We start from the raw sequence: 14,505 nt of genomic DNA on the forward strand, positions 1-14,505 counted from the left end.
TGCTATTTTTGAGACTGTTTGCCTTACATTAGAATTTCCTGTGAGATGGTCCATGAGCAATTTAAGCTGTATGTTTACTTATATTTGAAAAGCAAATCTATCAAATTCATTTGTTTAGCTCTTTCTTACATTGACACCATTTAACATCTATTAAGGTACAGTTTTCCATATTGTACAATGGAGTGCACAGCAACAAATGTGTACGGAACATTTTCATGGTATATAGATCACTGCTTTTTAAATAGCAAATCAAAGGCATTTCAGATCACAGAGCCCCAGTGTTCTACATTTTGTGTGCTCTGACGTTATTAAACTCAATCTTTTTCTCTAACTGTGACTGTAATTATGGTATTTGCATGGCTAAAAAAGTTTGCTTTTTTGGTTGAGTTTTGTTAACACTGATTGCATGTTGTTTTTTGAGCTTAGTATTTCATGTGCAGGCAGCAGAGCACCTTCTATTGAATTCAATAATTATGCAGAATCAATAAGTTTTTTTCTTTGTGTTTGTCTTTGTTGTTTCTTTGATATGGCCTCTAGGATGCTGCAGGCAAGGTGCTGGACCGCTGGGCCATAATGTCCAGGGAAGAAGAGATCATTACCCTTCAGCAGTTCCTGAGATTTGGAGAAACCAAATCCATTGTGGAGCTGATGGCAATTCAAGAAAAAGAAGGGCAGGCTGTGGCTGTGCCATCTTCAAAGACAGATTCAGATATAAGGACTTTTATTGAAAGCAATAATCGCACCAGGAGCCCAAGTCTCCTTGCTCACCTGGAGAATAGCAACCCTTCCAGCATTCATCATTTTGAAAACATCCCGAATAGTCTTGCATTCCTGCTACCATTCCAATACATAAATCCAGTCTCTGCTCCACTGCTGGGGCTGCCTCCAAATGGCCTCCTGCTGGAACAGCCAGCAATGAGGCTCCGTGAACCAAGCCTTACAGCTCAAAATGAATATAATGAGAGCAGTGAATCTGAAGTTTCACCTACACCTTTCAAGAATGAGCAAACATCCAGCAGGAATGCTTTGACCAGCATCACAAATGTTGAACCCAAAACTGAGCCACCCTGTGTCTCCCCTGTTCAGACACCAACACCTGTCAATGATTTATCAAAAACAGAGCATACTAAAAGTTCATTCCGCATTCACAGAATGAGGAGAATGGGGTCTGCCTCTAGAAAAGGAAGAGTGTTTTGTAATGCATGTGGCAAAACCTTCTATGACAAAGGTACGCTTAAAATCCACTACAATGCTGTTCACCTGAAAATCAAGCACCGTTGCACTATTGAGGGCTGCAACATGGTCTTCAGCTCTCTCAGAAGCCGCAATCGACACAGCGCTAACCCCAACCCCCGTCTCCACATGCCTATGCTAAGAAATAACCGAGACAAAGATCTAATTCGTGCCACATCGGGTGCTGCCACCCCAGTCATAGCAAGTACGAAATCCAACCTAACTTTAACAAGCCCTGGGCGTCCACCAATGGGATTTACCACTCCTCCTCTAGATCCTGTACTACAAAATCCTCTTCCCAGTCAGCTGGTGTTTCCAGCTTTAAAGACTGTTCAACCTGTTCCTCCTTTTTACAGAAATTTACTTACTCCTGGAGAAATGGTGAGTCCTCCAACCTCCCTCCCTACCAGTCCAATAATACCAGCAGCAAGTGGCATGGAGCAGCATCCCCCTCCTCCTTCAGAGTCATCAGTACCATCAGTGCTGATGCCCACCTCAGAGCCTAATGCTGACCTTGCCCCTAAGAAGAAGCCAAGGAAGTCAAGCATGCCAGTTAAAATAGAAAAGGAAGTTATTGATACTGCCGACGAATTTGATGATGAAGATGAAGAGGTGAATGACAGCGGCACAATGGTAAATGACATTGGTCACGACAATCACTGCCATTCTCAGGAAGAAATGAGCCCAGGCTTGTCTGTGAAAGACTTTTCCAAAACTGACAGAAACAGATGCATTTCCAGACCAGATATAAGAAGGGCAGACAGTATGACATCAGAAGACCAGGAGCATGAGAGAGACTATGAAAACGAGTCTGAGACTTCAGAGCCAAAACTGTGTGAAGAATCCATGGAAGGTGATGACCGCCTCCATGAACCTGTTGAAAAATCTATGATGCACAGTGACAGACCAGATGAAAACCACAATGACTCTTCTAACCAGGATGTCATTAAGGTGAAGGAAGAGTATACAGACCCTACATATGATATGTTCTACATGAGCCAATATGGACTGTACAATGGAGGAAGTGCCAGTATGGCTGCCCTTCATGAAAGTTTTGCTTCCACATTCAACTATAACAGCCCTCAGAAGTTCTCCCCAGAAGGTGAAATGTGCTCAAGCCCAGACCCCAAGATCTGCTACGTGTGCAAGAAAAGTTTCAAGAGTTCCTACAGTGTGAAACTTCACTACAGAAACGTTCATTTAAAAGAGATGCATGTCTGCACGGTGGCTGGCTGTAATGCTGCGTTCCCATCACGGAGAAGCAGAGACAGGTCAGTAAATATTAATTGATTTTCTACATTATTAAGTGTGCTGAATTATGTACGAATAGGTAGTTTAGGGTACATGAAGAAATAGAGAGATGCACAGTAATGACAAGTGACAATCGTGTTCCCATGACATTGAGACAGTTTCATCACTTCAGGATTTTCATCATTGCTTGGTGTTCAGAATAGTATATATTTGCCATCCTCTTAAGTGACTGGCAAGATAATAAATGTCATTATTCTTTCAGTGTACCTATGAACATGTGTTTATAAGATGCAGTTCGTTACATTTTTTTTGTTGTTGTTTTGTTTTGTTTTTCTCCTTGCAGCTTTTAAATCACAAAAAGCTTCTATTAAATGTATAGTAAATAATACGCAGTAGAAATGTCTTCATGCATGCACATCAAATCTCAGAACTAGGAAGGAGGGAAAAGGATGGATGGACAATTGGATGAGTGGATGGAGAGAGAGAGAGAGAATGGAAGGACTGCAATAAAAGAAAGATTTTTATCCCCATAGGGTCATATAAAAGAAAACATGAAGCATAAAAGAATGCTTTTGCTTCTCTTCAATTTTTAAAACTAGCTGCTACATTGTAGCAAGAACAAGTAAATAGGAAGAAAATATTTTTCTCTTTAGAGGGATGTATACACCTCTCTACGCACAGTGGCTGTTTAGTCCACTTTCTTTTCTTCCCAATGAATGGGAATTAAGCACACTCAGAGAGCAGAGACTAGACCTCTACATATTTTTAAGATCATCAAGGGTATATTCAGATGACATTGTGTCCTAACTATGCTGCATCAGTACTGAAACAGTTGGGCTTAAACAGCAGCAGCTGGTCCTTTAACTCTTAGGGTGATTTTTGTTGTTGTTGTTGTGTGATGTTTTGTTGGTGGTGGTGTTTTGTTTTCTTTTCTTTTTTCTTTTGTTTTTAAATACACACTATTCTTTTTCAATCCTGAGGAAAATGTAATATAAATGAAATTTGTCAATGTGGTAGAATAACACAGTTATTTCATAGTTGTGGTTAAAAGCTCTCACATGTGATAATGATCATATGTCACATAACAAAATCTCTGTGGTTCATGGAGTGGTAGCAAGATTGTGTCCTCTCTTTTCCTTTATTTGTGTTTCATATTTTTTCATCACATTGTAAAAAATCAACAGACACAGGAATGAAATTAAACCTAGCTAAACAAATACCCTACACAGTTTCTTTATTTTTACCATTGAAATTGATGGGATGTGAAAGTGAATATCACATCATACAAAACAAAAGCAACTTTCTTCTGAGGTGACTGAGGTGGAGAGCTCAGTCCCACACTGTCTTATATCTTCTGGTCCACCAAACAGATTAGGAACAAACGTTAGAAAACAAGTTCAAAACAGATAAAAAGAACGATCTAGGAAGTTTGGTTTGCAGTAGGATGAAACCACTGAACATGAAAGAGGCAAAATTAAATTAAGGCTCCCTTCTTTGGATGTCCTGATAACTTTTATTAAGATTGAGTTTGAGAAGAAAGCCATACGAATCAAAGGCATGATCTGTGCAAAATTTAGATATTGTGTAGGTTTTGTTAGTCCAGAATTTGGCTTGGTTAGTCTGGTGCCACGAATGAATTATGAAATGTTAGTTAGCTTTTCATGCAGTGTGAATGAAGACGTGACTAGATTTAGGATTTGGAACATTATGCAAAGTATTAGATTTCAGAAGGAGACCATTGATAAATTATGCTAATAATAAAGCTAATATAGTAAAGATGTATCTGTTCTAACAAAGAAATAACTGTGATGACACACTTAAAATATTGCTGAGAAATGAAAGCTTAAAATAGGACATAGGACACATTTTGAAAATATTTTTTGAGCTAAGTAGGATATACTCCTATTACGCTGATTGAAAGTAAGCCATAAAAATCAGATTCAGGAACTGAAAAGCATCCTGCATATTTAAACATAAAATTATAATTTGCATATTACTTTGAGTTGCATAATGCACAAAGCCATTTTTTATCATTCCACCAGTAACATCCAGAATATGTTTCATTTATTTGTTACAATCAGAACAACAAAAATTCCAAGACATAATACAACCTAAATTGCAAAGATTTCAGAGTGGTTGTGCACTTCAGAAATGTGAGGAAGTGGTACTGTTTGTGGGCCTGTTCAGGCTTGATTTTTTTCCTCATTCGTTATCACTCCTGATTTGCAGATTTTTCTGGAACTACCTTGAATCAAATTAAACTATTACAGTTCTTGCTAATTCTTTCAGGGGTTTGAGAGAGAAATGTCTGTATTCTTTCTGCAAGCTGCTTAATCACCCTGAAGTCTTTTCCATGCAATTTTATTTTGTTTTTATTTAATTTGCTTACATTCCTTTTAAATATATGCTTTTATTTTAGAAAAAGGCCTAAGTTTACAGTTTCTAGCTCTTCAAATCATGGACAGAACCTCAAAGATAAATGGATAACTAAATTAAAGACACTACAAAGTGAGAACTTCATCCAGCCATTTAAATCATTTTCACTTAAAAGCTCAGAGGCATTTTGCTATTAAGTGCTGTAAAAGAAATAAATAGCTACCTAAAGCACACAGTAAGCACTCCTTGATAAAAATTCCTGTGTATTGTTGTTTCATTCTTTCAGACACATTATAAAAAGTCTATATGATATGTTTGCGTTATCACTCACACGATCAAGTGACCCTTAACAAGCTAAAGAAGCCTAGAAATACTTCATTTTGCGCATTAAAATTAAATTATTTTTTCAGTACTATCTTGTCAATGAAGTGGAAGTTCTAGATGTCTCATAGCCTACTGTCTTGAGAGGTTTTAATCTGTATTATTAATAATTTTGTTAATCATATTGCTAGCAATTATATTAATAATACTAATAATCACGTTATAACTAGTTAGGGAAATGTTTTAAAAGAAAACAAAAGCTTATCTGGGGATAAGTAACATTGGTTGATCTTTTCTATTTTGAATAATGGCATCTGACATTGCTTAGGATCTTTTGCTGGTGTAATTCTAGTCAGTTAAAGATCTGACTGTATTCCCCTTATCTCTTGCATTCAAGAACTCTGAATTCTTGACAGTGGTGGTAGCTGCTGTAGGAGCTTTGCAAGGGTAGTGTTGCAATACACGTAACTAATTTTCAGAGGCAGCAGATCACACTAGGAGCTAACAAAGCATCGCTTTGATTGAAGGAAGGTTTTTTATCCTTGTGTCATGGCTGCAGTTCTTCATTTTGGAACATATCCTGCAGCAATGCCTATTAAAGTTTGACTGAAATCAGCATCACCATTCCTAGATCATCTGTGCCTAGGCAAAATCCCATATAAATATTCTTCTCCTGGAATATCTTGTGAAATCTTTGACTAAGCAGTGCTATTCTTTGTAAATGAGGACAGAGATAGTCAGCAGACTTGCATGCTCCCATCTTACACATCTTTTTTCAACACAGAGCAGAAGAAAGCACAGCAAAGTCCCTGCACTTACTGTCACTGTCCTCCCAGTAATTACTTCTCTTTTCCCTTCTAGAAATAAAATATAGTGCCTTTTGAGTGTCCAAGCTCCATTGAGCCTAGTTGTTTTGTTGTTTGTTTGTTTTTTCAATAGGGCTCTGTTTTTTTATTCATCATCTTCTCAGCCGTATGTAACAGCTCTCATCAAACTTTATACACACCTATGTCTCTGACCCTCTCCTCATGAAGAGAAATACAACTGTCTCCCATTTTCTGGAAACTCTATACTTCCCAAAATCATTTTTCATTCCATTCTGCACGAGTCACTCCTTGAATTAACTATTTTTGTATTTACTTCAACAGACCTTTTTTCTAAAGGCAAGACATACAGGCTATATCTTGTTACAGAAAGGCAATATAAAGTAAAAAGTAACATACTGAAACTGATGTCAGTGATCAGGAGCAACGACTTGTCTGTTTTTAAACAGAAAGGCTCTTTTTTCAATGTAGTTTTTAGCAGGAAAAGAGAAAGAAAGGAAGAAAAGTCAATGTGAATACTTTTCAGGTGAATGGAAAGAACTGAGAAGGTAATTATTTCCGGACTCAGAAGAGGTTTGCTTATGAGTGAGAGGAAGGTGCCTGGCCCTGGCTGTTGGGTTCTGCTGGGATCTGCATCACAGCCTCATCTGTGACTACCTACCACAGCAAAGAGTGCCTTTGCCTTACAAAGAAATGGTTGTGATGGGTCCCTGAAGCCAGCACTGAGGTGTGGGTGCTCAGGAAATGTAGAGGCAAGAAGCGTATGGACAAAATGTAACAAGAGGCTAAGTGGATGTTCTGATCTCATTAATTCTCAGTGAGGAGCTTTGTCAGATCTTAGGGAGAAATTTATACGTCTTTTCTACCAACCCTAGGTGAAAGCTAAATCCGTGTTTCACCTCAGCAGTGGACTATTAATATCTGTGGTTCTTAGGCTATGACACAGCATTAGTTCAGTCACACATCACCACACTTCCCTTTCACTGATATGCAAAATAAATTAATTTTCAGTGAGCCTGTTCAGAAGAGTGAAGGAAGAACTTTTTGCTTTGTCTTTCTTCTACTAAAGTAAAATAGGAATATTAATTGTTCAGATTTGGTTTTAAATTTTCTCACAGCATGTGGATGTGTGTATGTTCCTCAAAATGAGGAAAGCCCCATGAGTAAATTTTAGAACAAAGTAATATCTGCTTAGGGTGACATATAAATAAATATGAGACAACTCTTGGTGCCAAGTGTGATCATGCCATTTGATTGCTAGTTAAGTCAGTGAGGATTTAAACATGTAAATTCCTTGATTTGTGTGGAGCAAAACATCTGTAGGTGGTTTATTAAAACCTGCTGATATCCCCAGAACTACATTTGTGTGGATACAGGCCTCAGCGTAGCTGTACTGAAAAAGCAGAGACATGCTTCTTGTCAGGTTACCCAACTTCCAGCCCTGTCCAGGTGCACTGGAATAAATTACCATCGGTTACCTGTGATTCAGTTTTAGGAACAGGTAGCTTCAAAATACTACACACCGGTCCAAGATAACTATTAGCAGATTCCCCCTTATATAGGTAGCTATCACATACAACTTGAATTTCTTCCAGTGAGAATAATGAAATAGTATTTTAAGACATGAGGCTTTTGATGAGCCATTTGTCAGGAAACAAAAGAGCTGTTTTCTACGTTATTTAAATATAAATAGATTTACATACATACAGCTGTTACTGGACATGATGCAGTTCTTGATTAAACTAGGTACATATCCAATACAATTGTATGAACCATTAGGATTCCTGTTGCAGAGTCACTAAGATATGTGCCACTGCTAATATTCACATAACTCTTCCTTACCCAAGGGAACCTGGATCATAAAGAAATGTTTTGTGCCACCATTAGCCTCTTTCAGAGCAGTCATGTTGAACACTAAGGGACTGCCTGACAGACTGCATACTCACCAATGTGAACAAGAGAAGCAGAACTGAAATTAGAACACATAAGAATAATTTACTACTAAGATTTTTTTAATTTAAAAATAATAATAATAATAAAAAGTGAGAAATTAATTGTGCCCTAAAAAGGCTACTTATATGAGCCTATTTAGGGCTTGATTAAGCCCACTCCTATGAGGATGGGCTGAGAGAGCTGGAGCTGTTTAGTCTGGAGAAGGCTGCAGGGGAACATGAGAGAAACCTTTCAGTATCTAAAGGGGAGCTACAGGAGAGAAGGGGACAGACTCTTTAGCAGGATCTGTTGAGATCTCACAAGGACAAATGTTTTCAAAACAAAAGAGGGGAGGTTTTGGTTGGATATAAAGAAAAAGTCTTTTACAGAGAGATGAGTGAGACTTTGAGAGAGCTGTGAGGCACTTGGACAGGCTGCCCAGAGCTATGGTGGTTGTCCTGTTCCTGGAGGTATTCAAGATGAGGTCGGACCAGGTTCTGAGCACCCTGATCAAGCTGTACCTGCTCAGTGCAGGGGAATTGGACTAGATGACCTTTAAAGGTCCCTTCCAACTCTAAGGATTCTATGATTCTGTGCGTAAAGGTAACAGAATCAACTCAAGCATGGTCTTTTCCTACTACACTTATTCATTTTGGGTTTGATTTGGAGGTGGTTGTTGCTGTTATTTGAAACCATCTGCTGCTATTGTTTTTTTGTTTTCATTTGGTGCACAAAGTAGTATCACTTTGACAGTGAGAATAAAAATCCATGCAGTGCAAAATATCTTGCTATGTGATCGTACAGTGAAAGTCAAGGAATTTTCAGTGACCTGAAAAACTTATTTAAACTGCCACACCAGGGTTGGGACAGGTGGCAAGCATAAGAAAAGCACTGAAATCACTCGCTAAAAGCAAGACATGCGTTGAGCAATTTTTCCTGTTATGTGTTGTGACAAATAGTATAAATCTTTAATTCATTTTGTTCAGTTTCCTGCACAGACTGTGTGTGTTTAATGTTCAGTGAAAGAGATTATTTGAGAAGACAGCACTGGGAACATGAATGCTTATTCATAATATCCTGGTTGCCCCTCAGTTCATGGGAAACAACTGGAAGGAACCAAAACACTTCTCCAGAGAATGGGAGAAAATCGAGGATTCTTTCCTAAAGTCCTTTGGAAGCAGGGGAAGTGAAGCATCTACTTACATTAGTTTCTGTAGAGAATGACTCTAGCTGTTCTTTAAATTTTACAGGCAGTAGAATTGCTGCTACAGTGGAGGAAGCTCTCTATCCTAGATACAAGATAGCACTAGGACTCTACTCCCAAAATGATGAGTGAAAAAATGGATGAGTGAAAACAGATGAGTGAAAATGGAACAAAGTACTGCATCCTCAGAGACATAGTTTTTGGGCGGAGGAATCTGGGGAGGTATGATGAAAGGCTGAAAAAGACATGCTTGTGGCAAGAATAGCTGCACTTTTACTGCCCTTTGGAATTACAGCTTCAGAAGAAGGAGAGAAGCAGTATGCAGACAGGTAACCGAACTGCCAAGCCATGCCAGAGAAAGGGATAGGAACTGTCAGAATGGAAAAGCTGGGACATCTGGGGATGAAACTTTGTGAAACTGCTCAGCTGGAAGAGATGCAAAAGAAGTAATCTTTGCACACAGTTTCTGCTTCTGGTATTGTTTAGCAAGGACATAATAAGAGGTACTCTTTTAGAGTGGTAAACAAATGCAAGGTGTGTGTTCAAGGAGCCTGGGAGTAAAAGGAGCTGGTAAATCATGTCAGGGAACAGTTTGCTTCTGCAAGGGCCAGCTCTTCATGCTGACCTGCGCTCAAGATGGAAAGAATCAAAAGCAGAAGGACATGGCAATGGAGAAGTGCTATCGCTTCTCCAAGGCATATCGTTTGGAGAGGCTCAGCAACACAGGAATTGCTGGCACAGCAGGGAGAGAGGAGCCAGCAGACATAAATGCCTGTAAGAAATGTGCTAGGGTGGAAGGGCTGAAAATGTCTGGCAAAGGAAAAATTCTGAATCGTGGAGAGTTTAAGCTTTAGTTAGTAGCAGAGTAGATTTACAGCAGTGCTTGATGAGACGTATCTGGTTCTGGAATGTATTCCCTAGAACAGACAAAGCCGACTGTCTCTTCTCAGGCTTCATCACAGTTACACAGTCACTTCCTTCTGGGGAATGCTGATTATCAATGTGACTTTTCAACATCTGCAAGCATAGCAAGGAAAATCTGTAGGAGCAGTGGACATAGAAATTTGAAACCATAAGTCTTCCTTATAAGTCTCCAACTTGTCCAGGTTGGAGGCAGAGGTGTCCATGACCCTAAAAGACAACCATCATATATACATTCATGGTGCATTCATTTGTGCTTGCTTGTCAGACAAGAGAAACTGTAAATTGAAGAAGCAAACCTTACATCTGATTTTATCATCTAACCAAAGATTACTTCAGGATGAAGCCATTTTCTTCTTTGCTTAGTGGTGATGATGTTCCCACCCCTACCTTTGTGACATTGTGTTAATTAGAATGTGAACTCTGGGACTATGCCGGGTCATATCTGAATGTAAACCTAAGCTTAGCTGAAAATGTGAAAATTTAGGTCTAGATATTACCTTGAAAAAAAATAAGAGTGGAGTAAATTACTACTTATAGATGGCTCATGACAGCTGAAACACTGTTTCGGTGGACAGTTTATCAGTCCTGCTCATGTATCTAGACAAAAGTAGACACTGTCTGCAGTTGAACTAAGCCCAAAATTGTACTTGTTCTTAGGGTTTGTGAGGTCAATGGGTAGTTTTTAAAGTAGCATTATATAATGCCCGACCACTATAGAACAGCAAAGCTCATTTGCTTTCCTCTCCCAGTGTTCTTTGACAAGTTAAGGTAGGTCATGGCCCAGATAAGTTGGTTCAGAATTGCAGGCAGAGATAACCAGCTTTCTGTATGACCGATCTGTCCTATGCCTCTTTTCAGGAGCAACAGTCACACATGATGTGCAGTGTCAGTGGTTATCCAGTGCTGTGGGTATTGCAGCAGGATCTGTTTGTGCATGTGCTACAGGAACACATGAGAGGTTCCCAGTGGCACTGGAGTTGGCTTGGACAGCCTGCTGGGTCCTAAGGAAACACACAGGGATAACTTGGGTGTGATGCCACTTACAGCTCCTCAGAAGCTGATGGTACTAATCGTCAACACTGGAGACTTCCTGACAGAACTTTTGAATCCCCCTCATCAAACAAAAATCTAAGACTTTTAGCAGTTAAACTAGCACTTTGCTTTCTGCTAAGGAAGTTTTTTTTCTTTCTTTCTTTCTTTCCCTTTTCTTTTTTTCTTTTCTTCATCTTTTTTTTTTTTTTTTTTTAATTAAGAGCTTATTTCACATTTAAGCTTGCCCTAAAAAGCATTACTGAAAAAGAACTGTCTAAGAAATAATTTAACGTTTTTGCCATAAGGCACCTGCAAGCTTCATTTAAATGGACTTGGAAGAGAAATGAAAGAGCTTTAGATTTGCCAAAAATGTACAGTGATGCAAAATAAATAAATAAATAAATAAATAAAAGAAGGGGTTGAAGGACTTTGTTGGCCTTGTGTATAAACACGAAGTGGCTTGTTGTGCATTAGGGAAGTAGAAGGAGCGAAAGAAAAGATGGAATTGTTCTAAGGAAACTTTTAAAACTTTTTACTGCAATTTAATTTTTATATTTTTTGTTTATTTGTTTGGAAGAGAAAGGGAAAGAAAAAGAAAAAGAAAAAGAAAAAGAAAAAGAAAAAGAAAAAGAAAAAGAAAAAGAAAAAGAAAAAGAAAAAGAAAAAGAAAAAGAAAAAGAACAACCTAAATTGTATCTCATGCCAAGCTATGTTTTTTTCCCGTGTTACTGATTCTCACTCTAGTGCTTTACAAACTTTATTGCTTAGTTTATTAACTAGGTTAAAACATTGCCCATTTCCAGTTCAATACATTTTTTCCTTTCTATTCCTATTTCCTCTCTTTTTCTCTCTCCCCTCCCCCCTTTCTTTGTTATGCCAAAATAAAAAAGCAATTACTCTTCAGCCACTTACCAATGAAAATACAAATGGGAGATAGTTAATTTTGCTGCCCATAAATTTTGCATTTATAACAAAAAATGTGGAAATAAATATTGTCCAAACACATATATGTATGTTGTGTACCTTGTCCACTAAGAGAGAGACCTAAATATAGCTATGTTGGTAGATAAAGATCTGAAAATACAACAGATTGGAAGAGAACTTAGGTTCCCACTCAGAAAAGGTAAATGAGCCCTTGTTCCAAAAAGGAGATGCATGCAGATGATGTATTATGCAAGATGCAGAATCAAGATTTGATGAGGGACAGAGGCAGGTCCTGGCAGGAAGGATAACAGATCCAGCCTTGGAAGTCTCTCAGGTCTGATAGCCAGATAGGGGAGCAGCACTAATTCTGCAGCCTTTTTAGTCTGTTCTGTCACAGAAGGGGCACTGCTGGGTCAGTCAGCTCACTAGTAATTGTGTTTTACAGACTTCTAAAGCAATTGGCTCAGTCAGTCCCAATTCAATAAAAGTAGAGAGCGAGAGTGAGAGCACTTTTGTTCTATTTTTTACTTGAAATTATTTCATTCAGCAGTCTGTCTTTTTTATTACCAGGATTTGACATTAGCACTCCAAGCTATATTAGCATCCATTTCAGCAGTTCAGTAATGGTATTAAAAAAACACTTAACTTCAACGGTGAATGGTTGTATGACAGTACCATAAAAATCCACATTAAAAAAAAAACTTATGTATTTGTCCCTGCAAATTATTTTTCACTTGTTTAACCACTTCAAAACTATACTCTCTTGACTGGCATTTGAAAGAACTCTAACAGCAGGGAAAGGTTATTAAAGAGTTGAGAAGCAACTGCAGCAACAATGACATAAAGGGAAAACTGAAGACATTTGAAGAAAAAGGAAGATGTAATACGAACATATAAGCACACGTACATGCACAAGACAGACCTCTTATTTTGGGTGGGTGCCTGTCATTCATCAACCGAAGTAAGATTTTAAGCTCAAATCACCAAGGTAAAATCTTTGGCATCTTCCACATTTCTGGGATTTAATTTTGAACCCAACACTCTCCAAGCTTGGGACGGCAGCCTAACTACCTTGGCACTGTAGCACACTCATAAATGACTGCATTAGGTTCTAAATTTTGATTAAACATTCTGTAATTAATCAATGGTAGACATGAAGCAGTTGGCAAGGTCCAGAGCTGCAAAATGTTTAAGACATAAAACATTACAAAGTAATTAGAATGTGCTCCTTCAAGAGAAGGATTGCCTTCAATAAAGAGGTAAATGATAGCATCATGTTTATTGTGGACGTAGGCAGCCAGTGCAATATGATAAACTGCAGGAGATACACATATCAGTAATCATCCACATTATTAGTGTCATTAATCATAATTCTAAAAATATGACAGCAGCAGCCAACTTTTTGACCAATTTTGCCTCTGCCTGTTGGCCATTATAACTTCACTAATAGACTGCAGAGCTCCTGTGCGTGGCAGTTTGCATTGAGAATGGAAGGTTAATTATATTTGAGCTGCTGATTCCTTCTCTCCTCGGAAAAGACTGAGCACTTTGACAATCCCAGGAGCTCACTGCTGTTAAACCAGTAAAAGTACTTTATTGAAATTTTCTTTGTTGGTCAGGAATGAGTAGATGTTTCAAATGAGATATAAGCGCCAGGCTGGGACAGCCGCTAATGTTTCTTCCAAAATAATCCTTGGACAGCAAGCTGAACTCGTACTTCCCTTAGATATCTTAGCACAGTCTCCTGTGGATGGGTAAAAAGTTAAGAATTTAATAACTGCTGGCAACTGTATGTATGGAAGAATCTCAGAGGATTGAAATTACTCAGGAGTTGGTGTGCCAGTGAAGGGAGATTGTAGGATCATCAGCTATTAGTTGACCTGAAAGGGATACTTATTTAGTAATGCAAAATTACAAATAGAGGAACCCTGTTGAAATGCCACATTGTATTCAGTTTTATAGTTCCTCTGGTATTGTATAAATAAAACTAGCATTTTTTAGATACAGAAAGCAGCGGGGGTGAATGTTGCCCTGGCATTGCAACCAGAAGAGAATGTTTATATATTGGAACCCCAAATCAGGTGAAACTATCCTGAATCTGAGTGTTCTTTATGAATTGTGAAATTATAATACAATTAGTAAAGAGTTTATGAACTTTCTGAGCAAACCATGAAGTACTATGCTATTATTCACCATAATGTGGGAGAGTAGTTGGTTTCAGAGCAGAGCTGGAGGAAGTTAACTGTACCGACTGAGTTTTATCCTGAGTTATTTGCATTTTCCAAACAGTAGAATTCATAAGTGAGATGCTGAACTGAAAGGAATCTTAGCAAAAAAATTGCAAAATTATCAAAATTTGCATGGCACTTGTAAATAAAATGAAAGCTGAAAACTTCTGATTATGAAACTTAGTCGTGTAGTATTTATACAAAGTAAATGTTAATTAATTCACCCCTAACTGTATGTTTCCTCAGTACTTCTTAA

At 38.2% G+C, this 14,505-nt stretch overlaps 1 protein-coding gene across 18 annotated transcripts in view; it reads left to right on the plus strand.

Moving 5' to 3' along the window:
- The window catches only part of BNC2 (basonuclin zinc finger protein 2), a 360,639-nt gene that overhangs the window by 306,525 nt on the left and 39,609 nt on the right, over positions 1-14,505 (plus strand). For all 18 annotated transcript variants that reach the window (XR_014939176.1, XM_085528312.1, XM_085528305.1 and 15 more), the window contains one exon: positions 538-2,504. Coding sequence is in view for 17 of the 18 variants with exons in the window: in XM_085528312.1 (XP_085384438.1) it covers positions 538-2,504 (1,967 nt within the window). In the remaining variant the exon portion in view is untranslated. The remainder of the gene's footprint in view (positions 1-537; positions 2,505-14,505) is intronic.

The sequence above is a fragment of the Coturnix japonica genome, chromosome Z (assembly GCF_054131305.1).
Source record: "Coturnix japonica strain WE chromosome Z, WE-NBRP24, whole genome shotgun sequence".
Classification (NCBI taxonomy): domain Eukaryota; kingdom Metazoa; phylum Chordata; class Aves; order Galliformes; family Phasianidae; genus Coturnix; species Coturnix japonica.